The following is a 21,866-nucleotide window of genomic DNA, read 5'->3' as shown; positions in this document are numbered from 1 at the left end:
CTACACTCACCTCTTTTGGCCTCAGTAGTTAAGGCCTTCCTGGGTTAATGGGGAAATCCCTTTTTTCAGGAAGTTAAGAGAAGCCACATTCATTAATAATGGAGGTTAGGCACTAGAACAGGCCAAAGGTCATAAAGAGCCGGGAGAGAAGAACCCCTCCCGGTATATAAAAAGTGCATCCTACCCAGCCACCTGCAGAACTCACTTCAACACAGACGCGAACACAAATAAAAACCCAAATCACAGGAAATAGGTGACTATACATATTTTAATAAATCAAAGTCTGGAATCCTAATCCTCAAATGATTCCTTAGAAAACTCCAGGGAACACAGACATTTGAGTGCAAAGAGATTCACTCATCCCCACACATATTTTTACCTGTACTGAATGTTTTATGTTTACGTGGGGGAGGGGAGGGGAGGGGAGGGGAAGGGAGGGGAGGGGAGGGGAGGAGAGCGGTGCAAACTAAACTCTAAGAGTTGAAGGCTGAGTGAGTTAATAGGAAGTTTCCTAATGAAACGACACCCTCCGTGTTGCTACAAAATATTTCATTCTGATTCGCCATCACAGTAACCTGAAATGTAGAAAACAAAGATATTAATGACAGAAATATGGAGCTGGTGTTAAATGTAGAGAGTGAATATTCGATGACCTTAGGGCTCGGCTTTGTTCAAATGCTTCTTGTAAGGTTATAGCTAGATATGGCTCTAATTCATAAACATCTTCAAGGCTTTCTGAAACCCTCTGAATTTCTCTGGGGGTGATGGGGTGGGCCCCAGAGCATAGGATCTCCTGTATCAAAGTGCTGTTTTTTACCTGTCTTAAATTTGCCTCACTGCATTTCACAGGGATGTGGGTATGTCCTCCTGTTTCAGGAAGTGAGGGCCAAGTCAGCCTGACCTCAGCTACTCTGTTAGCAGTTTTATAGAGTGTTCACCATGTCCTGTGTCATATGTCACCAGGCGGTGCCACAAGGGGCTTCAGAGTCACAAAACCACTTTGGTTTGCATCCAAGTCAGCTATCTATTGAAGATCTTGGGCAACCTTCGTAATCTTTCTCAGCCTCTGTTTTCTCATCTTGTAGAACGTGGATAATGAGAATACCTACTTCATGAGGTGTCTCCAGGATTAAGTGAGATAAGGCAGGCAAAGGGCTTGGTGTGGAGCCTGGCTGGGGTGAGATCCTGCCCTACACTTAGGCTGCCCCTGGGTGAAACATCAAAATCTTATTTATTTACTTGTTTGGTCTGCATTCATATCTGTTTGGTGTAGTGTGGGTTAGCTAGTTAGATGACCAACAGAGAAGTTCAGTTTTGTTCCCTTTTTTCCCCCACAATTTAGTATTACCCTGTTTGGATTTTGAAACCCAGTTTCCCATGGGAGTGAGTGTCTATTCAAAATAAAATGTGCACTTTCTTCCAGAATATTACTGGCTTTTAAATCAAGATCAGACAAGAGTAATATCCATAAAAAGATTCAATGGGTGTTCCAGGGGAGCTCAAAAAACGTAAGTGAGGAAAACCAGCTAGTCAACTTACTGGATATTTAGTTCCATATCAGAAAAAGAGCATTTGTTGAAATCACTCTCTTTTGAACTTGCTATGGTGATGTCTCTCTTTAAGTTGTTTTTACACCAAATGCCACATTCAATGCCCAGCTCTTCACTGGGGCCACTCAATTCCCCAGACAATATTAATCTAGTCAAAATGGTTTTTTGGGTAGTGCAGCCAGGAGCAAAATCATGTGACCACAGACTGAGCCTAAGGCGGCAGATAAAAAGGAAGCGTCTGTCCCCTGCAGTTTTACTTAATTAAAAGTGCCAAGGTTTTGGAAAAAGGCTTTTGCCCACTCCTTCTGCATCGGCCCCATGATAAGGCCAGTGAAAGATCTGGTCAGGAGGGATGAAGACGGGCTCAGAGGGGGCTCCCAGGACGCCCTGTCTTCTCTCGCATGCAGATGAAATGCATCTCAGGGCATGCAGACCCGGGGACCCTTAAGGGCGAGCAGCCAGTGCCCTGTTCCCACACAGCACTCACCATTGTGAGCGATCAGCCGGTACTGCCTGGCCAGGCACAGCTCCTCCTGCCTCTGCCTCACGATTCTCTGCACCTCCGGGGAAAAGCCGTTCAGGTCACGGGCGAACACGAAGGAGTAGCTGTCAGCGCAGGTACCATCGAGGTTCAGGAGGCGGCAGGAGTACTGCACAGCATAGGTGTCATAGTCCGTGTCAATGATCCAGTGGTCATCGTCTGCAAGGCAGAAAGCCATGGGGCCACTACATCTCCCTCCGCCACTCAGATGTCAAGGAAACTTACTGCCTGGCCCCGGAAGCCAGCCACTTCCCAAAACTGGATTCAGGAGTTAGGAAGCAGGAGACTACAGAGAATTCTGACAGCTCTTAGAAAATTGGGACCATGAGAAAGGATCTTGTCCTTTACAGGAAAAAATACTGGAGTCGGTGGTGGGGGGAACCTCATTCACTTTAATAATTCTTTCTCTCCCTGATGATAAATGTGATCGTATCTTTCCAAAGAACAATCGAGAATGTGGACCCATCAAAACCACAGCCTAGACCTTTCTACTGATGTCTCCTCCATCTACCCTCTGACAATATCTTGTGCCTTTGTGGCTGATATTGACGGCCACCAACGTATGTCACCCCCAACAGCAGGATGAATCCTTGGCACTGATCCGTATCAGCTAGTTCCCGGCCCTCTCACTATCCACACTGCTCTCCTGCCTCTCAGTCCACTGGATGATCTGGTTCATGGCTTTTCTGGCTCCACCCTAATTCTGGCTTAGTAACCCGACTCACTTCTCCAAGCTGGCAAAAGAGGGTATGTTCTGCCTTGAGGGCACAAGATGCCTACCCTCTGACATCAGATATTCTTTCTTAGAGCTCATACTCTTCAGAGCTCTCCTGACAGAGGCAGAGCTGAGCCCTTGAAGAATTTAGACTATATTTCTTCCTAAGACTGGGATGTAAGCCATGAAGCATAAGTGTAAACAAAGGTGGTACTAACGTCAATAAAGACAGGATGGGGAAACCACGTTAGTAAGAATGTATGTGAGAGGTTTGTCATGGAGAAACAACAATGTGGATATCCAAACACCTCACATTTGGTAAAATGTGTCACATCTCTGCTTAACATTCTTGTTGATGTATAACCATGACCAAGACTTTCTGAGCACTTAGTTAAGTATCAGTCACTGTATGGACACTTTCTGTGCTTTCTCAATTATTTTTCACAACGACCTGAAAGTGCACACTATCATCCCCATTTTCCAGATAAGGAAACTGAGGCACAGAGAAATTAAGTAATTCACCCAGTATCACAAAGAGCAGGACAGAACTGAGTTTCAGTCTGACTCTGGAGCCCCCATACCTAACCTCTACACCACGCTGTCTCCAGGCGATAAATAAACTGGGGGCAACAGGGGATAAGAAACTAGAAATGCAAAGCCTCCGTGTCTCCATTTCACACCCAGGTCATGAGGCAAGTGATGATCTCTGCTCTATGTCATGTTCTGTGCTGCAGGAACGCAGGGGAACCTGGATCCCCCAGCACTAAGGGTGTAAGGGAGATCGCTAATCCTCGCCTAAGTCACCTCTGGGTGTGCCTCTTGGCTCTGAGAACCCTGGGAGTCCCTGCCTAGAAGGGGCTCAGCCCAAACCCATGCCCTGTAGGAGAGCTGCACAGCGGTGGGTGGTGAGGCCCCTCTTCAGCCCACTGCAGGCCCGCCAGGAGGAAGACTGAGCCACCCCTGAACCTCCCAGGCTTTCCCATGGGGAATGTGTCAGACACCGGGATGTGGGGGTCAGGGGAAGCCATACGACTGCTCGGCGGTGGCCATGCTCGTCTGTTTGATAAGATGCAGATTCTAAAAATTAGTAACCTTGTGCCCCGTGGTACTGAGTTTTGTAATCCATTATCAGAAGAGTTTATCTTTTACTCTAAATGGATCACTTCTGGAAGTTTCGCTGCGTTATTTGAAAAAATCTTTATTACCTCTAAGGATAAAAGCTTTTTTCCCCTCGTTGAATAGCAACTCCATATGTACAGTGTAAATCAATACTGAAGATGCAATTCGATAAAAAAAAAAAGTAAAAACTCATCTAACACAACTGTAGAGGAAGTCAAGGTGTGCGTGCCCCGTGTAGATGGGCTGCATGAAAGGACACTTCTGCCCTGGCTCACCAAGCTAAGAGTCCCCCTGAACAGCCCTCTGGGGCCTATCTCCCAGGAGAGTTCCAACAGTAGTCTGTAAAACTGTAAAAACTGGTTTGTATTAGGAGTCCCTGCTGTTCAGGGCCACCTAATCCTGACCTGGGAGCTGGAACCCCTGGCTTCTGACACTGGCTCTCACAAACTTGTTGCATGACCTTGGACAAAGCCCTACCTTCTCTTGACCTCAGTTTATTCATCTGCATGTTGAACCCCCTTCACAGGGTTAACTCTCCATCTCTGTGGTTCCATGATATGTCCCCTGTGGCCTGCATTACTCTCTAGGTACCAAGTAGACTGCAGATTTGAAACTTAGGAGAAATGAGGAAAAAGTGGAAAGAGCATGTACATGTATGCTCTCGAACATCTACGTCAGGCTGAATTTTAGGATGCTCTTCTGAGAGTTCTTAACACCCTGCTCCCCATGTGAGTTTCAGGGCTTGGGAGAAAGGGAAGAGGTCACTGTCACCCAGAGCACTGTGCCTGGCTCAGAATCTCAGCAGCGGCAGGTAGGGCACCTTGGAGTGAGTCAACCCTGTGCATAAATGCTCCCTGCGTCCTTGGATGAGAGTCTCTGAGCCTCTGCTGGGCCCCTAGTAGTCAAGCTGTTTCAGGGATTCAGCCTAAAGAAATGGAGGAAATGCAAAACCAGGTTGGGTGGTGATGTGAGTTGGGTCTTGAGGAGGTGGGTGGTCTAAGCATGGAGAAGGCCACACCCCCTGGCACACTGGCCTTATGGGTAAATGGCAGGAGGAGGTCACGTGACAGGCCCAAGAGCCTTTTGAGCTTGGGCCAGGTTTTTGAGCTGGGGGATGGGGTGGGCGCAGTGAAGGGGCCTGGCTGCTTGCAGTTTCACCCCTCTAGCTTTAAGCCCTGCTGAGAGTTCTGGTTGCTTACAGACCGTTCTTCCCAAGGGTGCCACTAGAGGAGAAACCCAGCCTTTTGGCTAGGTATGTCTCCCATCCTCCAAGACAGTCCCACTAAGCCGACTACTTACTTCCTTTCTGGAGAAAGGACGCTACGCCCCAGTACTTCATCTTGAACTTGGCAGGGTCCTCGGTGTCTGTGAAGGTGCCCAGCATGTCTGCGCACAGGTCCCAGCTACTGCAGAAGCCAAGGGGATCATGAGCCAGGCTGGGCGAAGGGCTCCCTGCATCCCACCCCGGGTGCTCCCGTCCCTCCCCAAACAGGGTTTTGGTGCTCAGCCCGGGGGACCCTGCAGCGCAGAGCGCAGCCCCCCATAGGTCACTGACTTAAAGAGACGGACTCGGCCCTTGGCCGTGGCTGTCATGTGGCCATTCTCGTTCATGAACTGGGCGACGATGTTGTCCTGCAGAAAGAGGCCCTTGGGGTCCTTCTTGGCCATGGCATACCAGGTGCCGGAGAACTGGGGAAGGGAGTAGAGCAGCGTTTGGTGTCCGGGAGCGCATGGCCGGCCGCCGGTAAAGGGGAACGGGGCGCATCCGGGACGCAGATACCTACGCGATCCTTGTCGAAGTTCTCTTTGACTCGGAAGCTGCTCACCCGGCAGTCGCGCTCCGCCCGGACGCTGCCCAGCGCCGCCAGTAGCACCAGCGCCCACACCCACTCCATCTTGCTCAGGAGTCCGCCCTGAGGGAACCGCGCGCCGTGAGCGCCTGGCGGCCGGACCAGCCGACGCGCCACTGCCAGTCCCTAGACCCCATCCCGCCCGCGCCGAGCCCTCATCCCGCCGGCCCCCGGTCCCCCATCCCTCCTGCCCCCGTACCCCCATCCCGTTCATCCCGGCCCCCCGTCCCTCCCGCGCCTGCCCCCCCGGTCCCGCCGGGCCGCCGCTCACGGTCGGGAGCTGCGCTCAAGCCTGGTCGCGGGTCCGGGCGCGCGTGGAGCTAGGGAGGCGAGCTGGGGCCGCCCGGCCGCATTATATAAAGCTCCGGGGGGAGGGGGTCGCGCTTTCGTAACTGCGCGGGATGAAAGACCGAGGGGGAGGCGCCGGGGCCGGCGGGCCAGGACTTGCATAACGCGCCCTGACTCACCGACGCCTGGGCGCGGGGAGGGTGCCTTTGGGCGAGAGCCTCACCTCCAGCGCCGCCCGGGGCTTGTGGAGCTGCCGCGTGGGGTGGCCTCGGCGGAGCCCAACTCTCCGGCGGCGGCGAGCCGCGGGAACCAGCCCTGGCCTAGTTACCCAACACGGGTGCCAGCTGCGGCCTGGGGTGGCCTCGGGGCCCAATTTCTCTGGCCGGAGGCTCAGGTCGGTCTGGCGGGAAGACCGTGGCCTCCCAGAGCGAGGGGCATCTGCGGTGCTGCCCGGTGCGTTAGTGCCTGGGCCGGGCCGTGCGCAACTGGCCCCTCGGCCCTCTGAGGGCTACTTGTGCAGCGGTCTGGGACTGTTTCCGCCAAGTAGTTTTTCATTTTATAAAGGATGTCTTTTACTCTCTTTCAGGGGAGTTGTGGTGCTCTCTGGATCAATATTTGTTCTTTAGTTTCAACATCTTTAGAAGCATTAAAACCCTCCCTGTTAAATATTCTCCAGAAACGCAACCCTGGTCAGGACAGGAAATATTTTAGCAACCTCGGTGGTCGCCTACTTACTCTGTGACACTTCACTCAAGCCACTTGGAAACACACCTACCAATTGTTTATGCTGCAATTTTATTTCAAAGCCAGAATGGAATTTTGTTTTGTTTTCAAAACAGCTAAGGTGAATTGACTGAGGAGAGGAGAAGAGGGGGAGGTGAACAAACTCTATAACGTCAATGGACAATTAAGTCGAAGTGCTGTGACTAGCTATGAGATTTTGTGCAGTCGTGGCACAATTCACTGACCGTGTTTTTCTCTTTCTATTCAGAGTTAAGAGTTCCTCTACTCTGATCAAAGCAGTCAGAAGATGCAGCTTTGGACTGAATGAGAATTAGAGATATGGCAAAGAGCTATTTTTTTTGTAAAGATGCCTGCTGTACACTATCAGCTGTGTCTCCATGGCCCAAACTGGAAAGGACCGAGATGAATGTGGTCCATTTTGCTACCGCCAGACCTGAAATAAGAGCGGGTGGAGGTAGAGGAGGGTGGCTGCCAAACAGAGACATAAAGACTTGATGGTCTTCACAGGGCATTGGGGTTACTTCTGAGCCTCCTGAAAAAAAACACCTGTGGCTCCTGCCACTTTCCTGTGACTCTCGGGCTGTCTCCGGAGTGCCAACGATGATGCAATTAACTCCTTACTGCCTCCTTCTTCCTGCTAAGAAAGCCCTGTTTCAGGCCTACCAGCTAACTAGGAGGTCTTCTGGTGAGGTTAATTTTATCACAAGATGTATAATCCCAAACAGCTCAAATAAGGTCTGCTCCAGAGCTGCTCCTGCAGGGACCCCGCGTGTGGCCATACATGTGGTAGTACCTATGCTCCCTAGGTGGGAAAGGACTTTAGGGTACCTCTCTATCTCGTGTCCAATGCGTGGATCCCCTCTTTGACATTCCAAAGTAGAGATCTATCAGCCTGTCCTCCAGCACCTCCAGTGATGGAGAGCTCCTGGCTGAGCCCAATTGCCTTTGGACCGTTATGAGTGCCAGAAAAGTTCTCCTCATTCTCCCAGCCCTTGTCAACTGTGACTGCCAGAAAAGTTCTCCTCATTCTCCCAGCCCTTGTCAACTGTTTCTTCCAGAGCGTATTCTTGGGGTCCTTGCTCGTGCCATATGTTAAATGAATATAGGGGATTTCAATGCATTTTTATGGAGCTTGTTTTTGCAGCAATACGTTTTTATTTATTTGTTAGATGCTTAAAAGTTGATGTAACTGTTCTTCCTCCCCCACCCCCCTCTCTTTTAATGATAAATCATGAACCTTGGTGTCCCAGACACCAGCAAAGGAAAACAGTTCGTTGGCATGCTCACTCGAATTTCTTCATGTTTATAAACACGTGAGTACAGGTCAACTGGTGTTTTTAAATTCGGTGCTTTGAAATTTATCTTCATAAAATAATTTTTTAAATATGCAGATGTGGGTATAATATCAACAGGAAAAGTGTTCACAGTGATTACCTGTGTGATAGGATTAGGGACATTTAAAGGTTTATTACTGATTTGTACCTTTTTGGTAATTTCCAAATTTTCCAACAGTGAAAATATTTAATCAGAAAATAAAACAAATATTCTCTTTGCAAACGTTTTTCTTTTTTTCTTCTAGAAGTAAAATTATGGTCTAAATTACATCTTATGGACTGTATATAATATACACAAAAGTTCATTGCCTTGTCATACTTTGTGGAGAGACAGACCATGTTTCCTTCATCTTGGTATCCACCCCCCCCCCCAACTTTTCCACAGGATTTCTCAAGAGACTTACACATAGTAGGTGCTTGCTCAATAGATATTGATTTAATTTGTTTTACCGAAATCAGTCACTTTAGGTAAGCTTTATAAAATCCTTCTCTAAAAAGACCTGGTCAGAGGTCACTCTTTCTAAAATATAATTTCCCAGGATTTAACAACTGTAGCAGAGATGGCTAGCTGTCCTTTCACCAAAAAAGTTTTCACTTCCCTTCCATGGTGTAGAGTTGTTGGAAAGAAGCCACCCTGCCAGAGGGCACCTCCTCACTTCCTGCAGCTCTGTAAGATCACATGCCTATGTTCTGGTCAGTGGAATGTGGACAAAAGTACTGTGTGTCATTCCCAGACGGGGCTTATAAAAGCTGCCCGTCTAATTGTCCTTGCTGTCTGTCTTTCCTCATCTGCTGGCTGGTGAAGCCTCCATCAGCCTGGGACCCCACCAGTGATTATCTTTATGTGAATGAGAAATAAACTTCCATTCGATTAAGTTGCTGGGATTTAGGGGTTACCTGTAACAGAAGCTAGCGTTACCTTAACTAATACTGCAGCAAGCAAGTCACTAATTCCTAGGAAATATTGAAAAGTGTTTTACCCTAATTGAAAAAAAGAACTAATGCAAGAAATTTATGTCCTTAGCCTCATAAAAATTAAGCATGTCCAACTAGCTCCATTTTGTACAAACTGATATTTACATCCACATCCTGACAGAGAGGCCAAGAAAAATTAATAACAAGGAAATTGGGTAGCATTTGTCTTCTGACTGCATTTAAAAGATGTCAAAATAATTGGTGGGAAAATGGAAAGATTAGTTATTTAGCCAATGTTTTCAAGTACAAAAAGTCAAACTAATTTTTTTCATAAAGATTTTTTCAGTGATTACAAAGCCATCAGTCAGTTTCATCAATTTCGCTGAAAATAACATGAATTCCACCAAATGAATTATCTCAGAGATACCTGGTCATGTCCATCAATTTGGTGCAGGCAGAAGCTGTCATGAGAGCAAATGTGCAAGGTGAGAGGGCCCTTTGTGGTTGACTGTCATGATGTGCCTGAAATCCCTGCCATTAGAGGATGCCTTTTGGTGATGAATAATGGTAGGAGCAGAGAATTTGGCTAAAGTGGAGCTGAAGAGCGGGGTCCAATATAATGATCCAAAATACACAAGGTTAGTCCAGTCTATTGTTGTGAGTTTTATGTTAGTGCTTCAACCTCATGTGCATTTTTTTGAGGGGGCTGTTAAATAAGCATTACTTCCTGCAGAAATAGTTAACTGCAGTGGAAAATTTTAGCAATTAAATATTACATGTGTTCATGAGTATAGTATACTGTTGGAAAATGTAAATTTGTTAAACAGAAAGATTAAGGAAGTTAAACCATTCTTTGATATATCTGTAGGCTTTTAAAATGAGTTCCTGGAATTTTAATTTAAGTCTTGTATTGGTGTTTAACATTTTATTATATAGGTCTAGATTTTAAATTCCTTAAAGGAAAAGTCTTGTATGATCCCCTATAGCAGCTATTATGCTATCTTGTACACCTCATGGGTGTATTTTAAAATTTATTCCTATTTAAGCTCGTAGTTTGGGGTAGGTCACTATCACTAGCTGTGTGACCTTGAGCAAGTTATTTAATTTCTCTGTGCTTCGATTTGTCTCCTGTAAAATACAGATAATAATATACACACCTCATAAGGTTATTGTTAGGATGAAATGAGATGATATATATATAAGGGTCTTAGAAGGGTGCCTGGCACAGATTATATATTATAAAGTTAGCTATTCTTTTTTTTTTAACGTCTTTATTGGAGTATAATTGCTTTACAATGGTGTGTTAGTTTCTGCTATATAACAAAGTGAATCAGCTATACATATACATACATCCCCATATCTCCTCCCTCTTGTGTCTCCCTCCCACCGTCCCTATCCCACCCCTCTAGGTGGACACAAAGCACAGAGCTGATCTCCCTGTGCTATGCGGCTGCTTCCCACTAGCTATCTATTTTACATTTGGTAGTGTATATATGTCCATGTCACTCTCTCACTTCGTCCCAGCTTACCCTTCCCCCTCCCCGTATCCTCAAGTTCATTCTCTGTCTGTGTTAAAGTTAGCTATTCTTATGATCACTTTTTAATTATCATTACTTGTGGCTTATCTTTCTAAAAATATTCTGTGTAAATGGAATGGAGTTTTCACATCAATTTAGTTATTGTTTCTGAGATGCTTTGTCTAAATAAATGATTGGCAATGTCTGTAACATCTAAGATATTGGTCTTTTTCCTCGTTCTTCCCACTAGTTACTGTTCTATTCTTTAAAAACGTATTCTTTAAACGAACTGGAAATGCTGATATAAATGGTGAAGTTTAACAAAGTCAACAATTATTTTGTAGTGTTAAAAATTTATTCTAAGTGTCTGTTTGGTCATTTTAAAAATATTACATTTTCTTATTTTTGTTTTTTCAGTGCTTAGGACAGAGACACAAAAGTCTTGTCAACACAGGACAGAGACTCTGCAAGGACTACCCCAGAAAAAGAGCAGCAGGGATGATGGGATTCAGTCAAGGACAGGGGAGGAGGAGAAGGATATTTGTGAGTGCACTAAAAGGCTGGGTTCCAGTACTTCCCTTAAAAAAATATTTGTCTTTATCAAATGTCATCCAATACGCAGAGTAGTCAGAAGTGATCCCTCTTTCTTGCTTGCCTTTCCTAACTAATCAATTCCCTTGTCCTGTTGATTCTTGCCTGAAATTATGTCTCGCATTTGTCCCTTCCTTTTTCATTCCCAAGCACCCTCACCCATAGCCTGTGAGAATAGCCTTAAAAACTTTGTTTATAATGAATGAATTTCTTTACTATATAAATTATATATGTTCATTGTAGATACTTTAGAAAAATCAGGTAAGCAAAAGAGAAGAAAAAAAATATTATATTGAATTCCACCACTTTGGAATAATCACTGTTAACATTTTGGTATACACACCTCCATATATGTATGTGTGTATGTGGAATCATACTGCAAGAGTATCTTGCAATTTATTGCACATAATAAATATCTGTTCATATCAATAAACAGACCTTTGCAATAGGATTATTAATTAATGTATGGTTTCCTATTGTATGACTATAATGCCATTTATTTACTCAACCTCCTAGGCTATTTCTAATCTTTTCCATTTATAATTGTGCTTTTGATGAACGCCCCTGTAACTACATTAATCATATACAGCCTTAATTACTTTTGTAATTCAGAAGAAAGAAGAGTTGTAGGGTCAAAGAAGAGTTGCAGAGTCAAAGCCTGCACACATTTTTAGGGTATTTGATAAAGAACCAAATGCAATATAGCTTCTTAATTTGTATCCTAATGTCCAGTATTTCTTTCTTCCAAGTCACCTTTTTAAGCATGACCAGATTAAGTTTGTAGAGAAGAACCCTAATGTCATTTCTTACCCCTAAGAGTTTCCAGGGTTCAGAATCCTCAGCTAGCCTTTGAGTCCCTAATCTGGGCCCAACCTACTTTTCTAGATTCATCTCTCACTAGTCCCCCTGTTACTCTGCATTCCATGCTATTGCTTCTGCTGTTACCACTACCTGGCTCACACTCGATTTCTACTCCACCTCTACCCAGTCTAGATATGATCCCATATCCACATCACGTAAAGTCTCATAGCTATATGTATGTACCTCACTTCTGGCTTTTATCCTATTCTGTTCTGTGCTTCATGACTTTCTGTGTCCTAATAGTATCTCCTTTGCTACACCACTAGTGCTTGTACAGCTGCAGCCAAGGCTTACTCATCCCCTGTGTTCAGTCAGGATTGACTTGGTTATGCTGCAGTAACAAACAACCCTCACATCTCAAAGGCTGAACACAAGAAGGATTTATTTCTCACTCATGCTACATGTCCATCTCAGGTCAGCAGGGGGCTTTGTTCCATGACATCCTCACTCAGGGACTCATGAGGCCCCTACATCTGGCACTGGCGTGGCAGCAGGGAGAAGGGGGAGCTCCAGGGTCTCACTCTGGGAATTGATTGTTCCTACTTGGAAGAGACGTTTATGCTTACATCCCGTAGGTCAAAATTAGTCACATGGCCCTACTGGGGGAGGAGGGCAGAGAAGAATAATCTTCCCGTACAACTCGGAGGAGAGGGAAATCAGAAAAAAGGGGAACATGGAGTCTCTACCGCAGGAGCTAGTATGATGTCTTGCTTATAGTGGACCATCAGTAGACACGTATTGGAAGAACAAACAAATGAATGAATCTAAAAGTAGTTAGTGGACTTCCCTGGTGGTTCAGTGGTTAGAATCCGCCTGCCAATGCAGAGGACATGGTTTCGATCCCTGGTCCGGGAAGATCCCACGTGCTGCGGAGCAGCTAACCCCATGCACCACAACTACTGAGCCTGTGCACCACAACTACTGAAGCTGGCACGCCTAGAGCCCGTGCTCTGCAAGGAGAGAAGCTACCCCAATGAGAAGCCATGCACTGCAATGAAGAGTAGCCCCCACTCGCTGCAACTAGAGAAAGCCCGCGTACAGTAACAAAGACCCAACTCAGACAAAAAATAAATAAATAAATAAAGTTTTCAAAACACAGAATGCTGACTATAAAAGAATATGCTTCATTTTAGAATTCATTTTCTTTTTTTTTTTTTTTTGTGGTACATGGGCCTCTCACTGTTGTGGCCTCTCCCGTTGCGGAGAACAGGCTCCGGATGCGCAGGCTCAGTGGCCATGGCTCACGGGCGCAGCCGCTCTGCGGCATGTGGGATCTTCCCAGACCAGGGCACGAACCCGTGTCCCCTGCATCGGCAGGCGGACTCTCAACCACTGCGCCACCAGGGAAGCCCTCATTTTCATTTTTATAAGTAGAGGAATGTAAACATATATGGGCATTTTGGTTTTTTCCATACACAGATTTATACCTCAAGTATATGTATGTGTTTTTGTCTCTCTGTGTAAAGAGGAGAGGATGGGAATTGTGAGCACACACATGCTTTTGAGAGAAGTGGGAACTGCACTGTCACACAGAACAACCAGGGAGAAAGAGTGTCCGCAGCTGTGTTAGAAGATGAATGGTGGTCCCATAGGTGTGACTCAGCTGACTCGACTCCTTTCTCTTAGGAGATAAACCTGTGCATTATTCTAATTATAATGAGATGCTACTCGGATATTATGAAGTAAACAGTAATCTGAGGAGGACCCTCCTGAGACTAGACTTGGGTGTGACAGAGGGAGGTGCAAGAAAGGGTGTGTGCTTCACAAGACCCTTTGAGGGAGCAAGTGGACTCAACCATAGGAAGTGACATGGTTCAACAAATGCAAATGTGGGTTCTGTTCCCCTGGGAAAACCATGTTCCCATCAAGAATCTCTTATCTCATGACCTAGAACCTGAAGCCTCAATGGATCTCTTCTTCTTTTCTGTCTAAGAAGACCATTATCACTCTAGCCAGGTAAGCATTAGGTCTAGAGAAATAAATGAAACCCATAGCCTTGCTATTTTTGAAGTGGATTTAAATGTGGGTGAAACAGTAACTTTTGGAGTCACTGTAACTGTTACGTATGTTTTCATTCAAGGGAATTCTCCATATAAAGTTTGTAGCTTTATTGAAATGCTTAAAAGACCTTTGACTAAATTTGAAATCAGCCTGTAAATATTCAAGGAAATTGGTTCATGAAATATGTAGTTCGGCTTATTAGTTGCATAATAGTGTCTAAGTATTTGGGAAAATGTGCTTAATCTATGTGAAAGCTTGATAACCTGAACATTAAACAAAAGTAAGTAGCGGCAAGTGTTTTTTCCATGCCAGAAGCCCCCGAGATGTGAAAGATCCTAGCAACAGACAAGACAGGTATTATCCAGTAGATTTAACCGACTGTATCTTGGAGCAAAAAGGCATGAGGTCTGCCTATTACTGTGGAAAACAAAATCCAAATTAATATGCTTAGCAGGAAAACCTAGTTGGCAGCTGCATAGGTTGCCTTTTATGATCATGTCTTTTGACAAGGATTATTGCATAAATTGTGGCTTGATTAGGCTTGAATCATGGGCAAATATTTTTCCATGTTCATCTCTCTAGAATAAGCCAAAGTTTGTTCCCTTAAAACATTTCCGAGGTCAAGTTTTTAAATGAGGGGAACTGAGAGGTGAGGATTTAAAAAAAAGAGTAGGCCAAGCAATCTGGCTGATCATAGGACTTTTAAGAAAAGGAAACATTAATATTCGATTTTATGTTGTGTTATGCTAAACCCTTCCATCTCCCCCAAATGTTCATTCAAGTTGCCATATAAACAAACAGACATTTCCGAGGTCTAAATAGTTTTATTTCATAGAGCTATCATGAAAGAACAAGTGGTATTGTCAATGCCTATGGAATATAATGAATGGATATATCCATGATTCTTCTTGTCGCCGACAGCAGCCACGGTTCAGCTATTTTTCTGGAATGGTCACTTTGACTTGCTACTTGGTTGGCTGATCTAAGACGCTCTGCGGATTCTCTGAGGATTTATGAGCTAATAATGCTTGGGGATTTCGTGTCCTGAAGAAGTCTTTAATCCCATGCTTCCTGAATCCCACTCTAAGCCAGGACCTTCTGTCATATCCCAAGAGTTACAGGTCATTTGAAAGCTCTGCTAAACAACCTTTCTGCTCAGCCTTTGGGGGTCCTGTGAGGTGCCCCTTAGGGCTTTCCCGGTATCTTTGACCAGGAGGTACCTCTTTGTTGGCACTCTGCCTCTGGTGGTGCTCTGAGGGTCTTCCATTCTGGACAAGAGCAGCAAAGCAAGCCACGCCATGGGTGAGATCAGCCAAGAGACGGTGGAGAAATACCTGGAGGACAACCCTCAGTTTGCCAAGGCGTATTTCGACCGGAAACTGCGGGGGGAGGCGGCGGGAGAAATCTCGGAGCCCGGTGGTGCGCAGGCGCCGGCCCGCGCGTCCTTCCCGGGCCTGACGCTGATGGAGGAGGCGGCCCTGTGCCTGGAGCTGCTGGAGGCCCTGCGGGAGGAGGCCGGCAGCGTGGAGCTGGCGGCGCACAAGGCCCTGCAGAGGCTGGCGCAGCTGCTGCGGGCGGACCGCTGCAGCATGTTCCTGTGCCGGGCACGCAACGGCTCGCCCGAGGTGGCCTCCAAGCTGCTCGACGTCACCTCCACCTCCAAGTTCGAGGACAACCTGGTGGTCCCCGACAGAGAAGTTGTTTTTCCACTGGACGTCGGGATAGTGGGTTGGGTTGCTCACACGAAGAAAACCTTCAATGTCCCAGATGTGAAAAAGGTAAGTGGCCTGATAGTGACAGTGGAGCGGAGAGGAGGCCTTGGTGGCGTCGGGGAGGAACACTGGGAAAGAGAGCGGGGGTCCAGGGGCCATCCTCGTGACATTGGCTTGGCTGGGGAGTGGGTGGTGGGGAAGAGGAGCACCGGGGCCGAGAGTTGCCAGATTTAGCAAATAAAATGACAAGATTCAGGGCTTCCCTGGTGGCGCAGTTGGTTGAGAGTCCGCCTGCCGATGCAGGGGACACGGGTTCGTGCCCTGGTTCGGGAAGATCCCACATGCCGCGGAGCGGCTGGGCCCGTGAGCCATGGCCGCTGAGCCTGCGCGTCCGGAGCCTGTGCTACGCAACGGGAGAGGCCACAGCAGCGAGAGGCCCGCGTACCGCAAAAAAAAAAAAAAAATTACAAGATTCCCAGTTCAATCTGAATTTGAGATTAACAGGGGAATAATGTGTGCCCCATGGAATGCTGGGTGTTTATTGGGCAGCCTTACCTGGGCCTGGTACAGTCCACACCTGCTCCCTTACACCTCCTCTGTGCTCTGGGCACTGTCCTGACCAACAGGGCAAAGCAGGCCGCTCACTGGTGAGATGATCAGCTAATACACCAGATGCCAAGACCCCTGAACCGCTTCTCACCCACGATCCTTTGAAGACACTCAGCTGTTTGGGGGTGAATTGGCTCCTGAATGATTCTCCCACCTATAGATCAAAGGTGCAAAAAGAAAAAAGATACCCTCCGAAAGTTCAGATGTTGCCATCTGGATCCTTAAAAAGGTGAATTTAGGTGATGATTAAGTGCATTTGGCCATCCCAGCCCCTCATAACTCAGGTCTATCAAGATTTCCAATCTTGCAAATGGGACATTTGGACCCTCCTGAAGACTAATTGTATATTGCATAAATTATTATGCTCTTTTAAAAGCAGAAAAATTAACTTTCTCCTAACCAACGTAATGCTTGTTCCTCTTAGAAAAATTAGAAAATACAAATAAACAAAAAGAAGGAAATGCAAATCACCCATAATCCCCCTCCTCAGCAATAGCCGTAGGTCCCAGCCTGGAGTGTCTCCTGCCTGCCCTTCTCCTACACACACGTCCCATCATTTTGATTTGCTATTAGCAAAGAGGAGAGTTCAACGATGATGGAACAGAATTGATTGGGAGCTGCCCCTGAAATGCTTACTGTGTAGAGGTTTATTGCCGGCTTGTGGAGGAGGGGCAGCTGGAGGCGGGAGGATAATCCCCTACATGCCTCTTGAAGCTGATTACAGGAGGGGGGCCGTGCGGATCCAGAAGGTGCAGAAGTTGTCAAACATTAGCAACGCTCAGCAAACAGCCACAGGACAGCCCAGAGGGGCAAGGGTTGCCGTTGGGCACCGGAGAGTCCTCTCTCTTTACCATCCCTCCCTGCAGTACCTTTCAGCTGGTTTAAGTAGGATTCTGGGCCCACTGCAGCCGCTTCCGCTGACTAAAGGCCCTTAAGGCAAAGTTCTCGGATCCCCAGCAAGGAGGCTATGCCTGCACACCCTGAGGTTTTCTCACAGGAATATGCTTCTTGCCAGTCTCCGACTGAGGCCATCTCCAAAATGACTAGGACAGCAAACTTAAGAAAGTGACACGCAAGATTTTTTTTTTCAGAAAAACTTTTTTTTTTTTAAAAGAAGAGATGGATAAAATGACTTCTGCTCTACTCCTTTATGAATGAGCCCAGTTCTGTTGAGGACAGGATGATAGAAAGGAGCTGCTTAAGCGATCAGGTGGCCTGGGTGTGTTGCTGTCCATGATGGGCACCCCATATGCACAGGGCAGTAAATGGGGGGGAGGCGGGGTCACTTCGCTCTGTTCTCCCTTTTTCTGAGTATGTGTGAAGTCAGACACCATCCCACCCTCCTGAGCTCAGAGGAGGGACAAAGACTTCATTTGCTCTCCGTTTCTACTGCTTCTAAGCCTTTTTTTTTCCCTCGGAGAATGGTGCTTTTCAACTCTGGACGCACATTAAAATCAAACTGGGAGCTCTTTTAAAAACACGGATGTGTGAGACTCTCAATAGACCAATTACACCAGCCTCTGAGAGGCTGGGACACAGCCAGGAGTAAGTTTTAAAAGCTCCCCAGGTGATTCTAATATGCAGCCAATGTTGAAAACCGCTGGTCTATTGGATGGACAGATTTAAGAGGAGGAAGTAAATTTCAAATCAACTGTGGATGATTAGATGGAAAGGGCTCCTGGAGCCTTTAGTTTATTCCCTTGGGCAGACAGGAAGTTGCAGTCATGGGGGGCTGCATCTCTCCTGGAGTCCAGGGTCTGGTCAGTAACTGAGAGCGGCTGGAGAGGATGAGGCCTCCTCGCTCTGTTCCCACCCTCATCCCACCCCGCAGCCCTGCAGTTTCACCGCGCTTAAGTTGTGGTAAAATCTGCAAAGAGAAGGGAGTTGGAAATGTTTTAAGTGACATTTCTATTAACGCTTCACCTTTTCATTGCACTTGACACTTGGTGAAGATTTCTCTCGTTCTTTATCTCACTTGATTCTGGCCAAGACCCTGTGCAGAGGGCAAGGACCGTATTTTTATTTCCATCCTGTATACGTGAGAATCCTCTCAAGGTCAGTTAGGCAGGAGGTGCTGGGTCTGGGCTCCTAAACCAGGTCTTCCAAGGCCTCCTTTTTTTTGCCATAGCCCTGACCACACAGGACTCCTCCCTGGTTGGCAGTGTGGGCACAGAGAGGGAAGGACTTCTCACACATAGACCAGAGGCAGAACTGGATACTCCCAGCTTTGGCAACAGAGAAGCCACATGGTGTCGGGTGAGAGCTTTGAAATCAGGTGACCTGGGCGTATATCCAGGTCTGAGACAAGGTAACTGCGTGATGGATTGTGTTTCTGCACCTGAGAAACAGAGTAACCAAATGTACAGATGAAATGTACATAAAGTGCCTGACTCCTAGTAGGTGCTCAATAAATGAAAGCTATGGTAATATTATATTAATGCCAAGAGAAGTTGGGGGCTGGGTGTAGGTGGCCAAAACTGGGTCAATGATTATGGCCTGTTTTTAAAACAGGTTAAAGGCAGGGAAACTTAATAACAGGAAACTGAGATATATCCTCCACAAGTTAATCATTTCTTATTGTATTGGGAAAGCTGGTGATTAACTCTATGGGTGGTTCTCCTGACTGTGGTTTAAAAGAAAGCCATGCGAGAATCCTAAGTTTTCAATAATTAACAGGGTGCTTATAGCTCCCTTTCTGCCCTTCTCTCTTTCTGACTCTGGATCTTGAGATGTTTAATCAGAATTTAGCAATGCTAAGATTGGCTGAGGGATCCAGGTGGCCCGCTGCTCTAAACCATGTTCCCAGTTGCCTTCATTGGCTTCTTTGAAGAATGACCACCAAGGGGAGTTTGTCAGTCCGAAAGGTACAGGATTTACTCAAAGCAACTTCACCAAGGATTGCTTGAACCAGTGAAAATACAAAGCTGGAAAACCTTGCCTCACCCTACCCTGTAATTTGACAGATGGTTTTGTCCAGGATTTTCAGATGCAATGATAAGCAAGCATTAAATTTTGAAACTTATAAGTCATTTTCTCAAAATAGCCAATTGAATGTGAGAACATTTCCTTGTGTTTAGAATCTAGAATAAACTAGCATCCAGTTTTGAAGCTGTAGAGTGAAGAGCGTCTGCCAAGAAACGCTGCATGTTTGGGGCGTTTTGGTTATTCCTTTAGTGCCCAGCATCACGGTGTAAGTGAAAGTGATCACGTTCTGTAATGCATAACGGGTTAGGAGGAAGATGGACAGTGAGCCAGCCTGAGCTATAGCAGTGGATTAAGAGAAAGAACCTCCCAAAATCTGGAGCTATTCTGGACTGAGTGAAGGTTCTGCAGGAGGTAGAGAGAAGTCACAGATAAAGCAGTTAGCAAAAAAATAGGGCTTCTGTTGGCGTGGGGCAGAGACTCAGCCCTCAGGAGCGAGCATGCTCCTGGGCATAGGAGGCCTACATCAGCTAAAAGCATCTAATTTCTTCAGTGGTTGGAATGGGTTAGAAAAGCTAGAAGTAGAAGCAGAATGGTAACGCAAAATCAGAATGACTTCTCACCCAGGGAGGCCCCCAAAGTCCCGGGTCTCTCTTCCTAGTATTAATTGAGCACCTACTATTAATATGTGTCAGACTCTTTTCTAGGTGCTCTGCCCACACTATGTTATTCTCTTCACATCAGAGACTCTAGACAGTAGATGATCTCATTGTTCCCATGTTCAGACTAAAAAATGAGGATGCAGAGGTGAAGTAGCATGCCCAGGGTCTCACAGCTAGTAAATCTGGGCCTGATTTCAGCCAAGGAGGTCTGACTCCAGAACCTTCTTCACCCCTTATGCAATGCTGCCTCCTACATAAGTAGTTGGTTTCTGTGGTTCCACTTCGGGAAGGTATAGAAGACATCTGGGGTCAAGGGCTGCATCTGAATCCCTTAGCATCTCACATGTCTAAGGATCCTCCACAGAACTGATTCATCCGCCAGAAGTTCAGATTCCTGGTGAAGACAGATTCCACTGTAGGCAGTTAGGATTTGGTAGGTCTGCTGTGAGGTCTGCAAATCTGCATCAGTCTGCAGGTGATTCTGAGGCACAGCCCGGGTCTACTGCTCTGAGCAGAGCTGTGTGTGTTGACGAAGCAGCCCTTGTTCTCTGCTGGAAACTCTGGCCTGGAAGTCACGCACCAGTGGACTCTCACATTTTTACTTTGGGAAATTGAACAGAGGCCAGCCTCCACGATTTGTGCTGCTCTTAGAAGCACCATCAACATGCAGAAATGAACAACTTGTGAAAGGAACACCACATTAATTTTGGCCACTGAGTCTCAAAGTCAGGTGGAAAGTTCAGTTCTAATTGAAGAAGACTCAAAGGGGAGACAGTCAGGACCCACAGCAGGCTGAGTCTAACCCAACTAGAGTGGGTATTCCTCTCAATTACAGCTAATAAGATAACTGCTGTCCTTGACCTTCCTCCGAGCCCTTCCATTTGTGTGCCTCTCCAAACTCATCACCCTGCCCTTTCCGTGGTTCTTGTATTAGAGTCAGCTCTCGCTTCTACTACTTGAAGTTTGTATCTGGGATGATACACTTCATTTTCCCCAAGGAAAGAAATAAAAAATATGAATGAGAGACATTGACTTGGTAGAACTTTGAGAAACTGATAAGTATCTGGTGCTGGCAAGAGGGTGGTCCTCTCATAAATGACCAGGAGAGGTAAGAATTTCAACCATCTGTAAAAGCCCTTAGCGTTAAGTAAAAACTGCATATACCTGTTGATCCAGCAAAAGGAATTTCCACTTCGGGGAGTCCATCACATAAAAATAAAAGCAAGAGTGATTAGTGCAGTATTGTTTGCAGTGGGGAAAACTATCAACGGACTGAATCAGGAGAGGCTGGCTGAGCAGATCCGGGGCCCCCGCACTGTGGAGCGGTCTACGAGAATCCAGAAGATGGGTTCACATCATACACATCAGAAGTTCGTAAGGTAGTGTTAAGTGACGAAAGGATTGTATAAAATTAGAAAAGGAAATTTTATTTAAAAAAAGAAAAGTAAACCCTTTGTCTGAGCAGAGAGAAAGGCATAGAAGGAGATGTACTAAGCAGGAACATGGATTTCCTCAAGGAGGAGGAGTTTGGGGGATTAATAATTTTTTCTTTGTGTTATGATGGGTTGAGTGGTTTCAAGTGCACATTTTACTGCTGTGATTAAAAAGAAGAGCTCTGCGGAATCCCAGCTGTGCTCTCCTTCTGACACACACTTTCTGCCTGTTGTAATCCTGCATCTTCCCCCCGCCTCCCTCTTAGAACCTCACTTTCCATTTGGCCACAACATCACCTCTTTTCTCCTGGCCCAACCTCAGCCTAACCGGGATAGACCATAGTTCAGGCGGGAAATGCTCATTCGGAAACGGGCAGTTTCATTCTGTGCTTCATTCATTCTCTCTAATTGAGGGTGGGAGGTGGGTGGGGACTGTTTGCTCGGGACCACTGTGCAGCGGCCCTGGTTATCTGTTGGTAGGACTTGGACTAGAGAGGACGAT

At 46.3% G+C, this 21,866-nt stretch overlaps 3 protein-coding genes across 6 annotated transcripts in view; 2 read left to right on the top strand and 1 right to left on the bottom strand.

Annotated features, from left to right (window-relative positions):
- FFAR4 (free fatty acid receptor 4) overlaps positions 1-8,302 on the top strand; it is a 36,832-nt gene extending 28,530 nt beyond the window's left edge. For both annotated transcript variants that reach the window (XR_009559373.1, XM_060286574.1), the window contains one exon: positions 7,055-8,302. Coding sequence is in view for 1 of the 2 variants with exons in the window: in XM_060286574.1 (XP_060142557.1) it covers positions 7,055-7,060 (6 nt within the window). In the remaining variant the exon portion in view is untranslated. The remainder of the gene's footprint in view (positions 1-7,054) is intronic.
- RBP4 (retinol binding protein 4) lies at positions 414-6,204 on the bottom strand. Of its 2 annotated transcripts, none has more exons than XM_030865128.2 (6): positions 6,047-6,204; positions 5,710-5,838; positions 5,481-5,614; positions 5,225-5,328; positions 2,038-2,250; positions 414-575 (listed from the first exon to the last, which is right to left on the bottom strand). In XM_030865128.2, the coding sequence occupies exons 2-6, from the start codon at positions 5,818-5,820 to the stop codon at positions 550-552; spliced, it is 588 nt and encodes a 195-aa protein (XP_030720988.1). In that variant the 5' UTR covers positions 5,821-5,838; positions 6,047-6,204; the 3' UTR covers positions 414-549. The 2 variants fall into 2 exon arrangements, with proteins under 2 accessions (XP_030720988.1, XP_030720987.1); XM_030865127.2 differs by having other exon boundaries at positions 416-575; positions 5,225-5,331.
- Positions 8,303-15,324: 7,022 nt separating the features above from the next.
- PDE6C (phosphodiesterase 6C) overlaps positions 15,325-21,866 on the top strand; it is a 60,154-nt gene continuing 53,612 nt past the window's right edge. For both annotated transcript variants that reach the window (XM_030865121.2, XM_030865120.2), the window contains exon 1: positions 15,325-15,804. In XM_030865121.2, the coding sequence (XP_030720981.1) occupies positions 15,325-15,804 (480 nt within the window). The remainder of the gene's footprint in view (positions 15,805-21,866) is intronic.

This window comes from Globicephala melas, chromosome 16, assembly GCF_963455315.2.
Source record: "Globicephala melas chromosome 16, mGloMel1.2, whole genome shotgun sequence".
Lineage (NCBI taxonomy): Eukaryota > Metazoa > Chordata > Mammalia > Artiodactyla > Delphinidae > Globicephala > Globicephala melas.
The sequence above is the reverse complement of the archived record's forward strand: the minus strand, read 5'-3'. Positions and strand labels throughout refer to the sequence as shown.

What these genes read in the sequence shown, in the direction of transcription:
- RBP4 (XM_030865127.2), bottom strand. Translation starts at nt 5,820, where the DNA reads ATGGAGTGGGTGTGGGCGCTGGTGCTACTGGCGGCGCTGGGCAGCGTC. An exon ending in GGCCGAGTCCGTCTCTTTAA is followed by an intron (nt 5,332 to 5,480) that starts GTCAGTGACCTA and finishes TGGCTTCTGCAG; the next exon opens with TAGCTGGGACCTGTGCGCAG. An exon ending in GTCCTTTCTCCAGAAAGGAA is followed by an intron (nt 2,251 to 5,224) that starts GTAAGTAGTCGG and finishes TCTGCCTTGCAG; the next exon opens with ACGATGACCACTGGATCATT.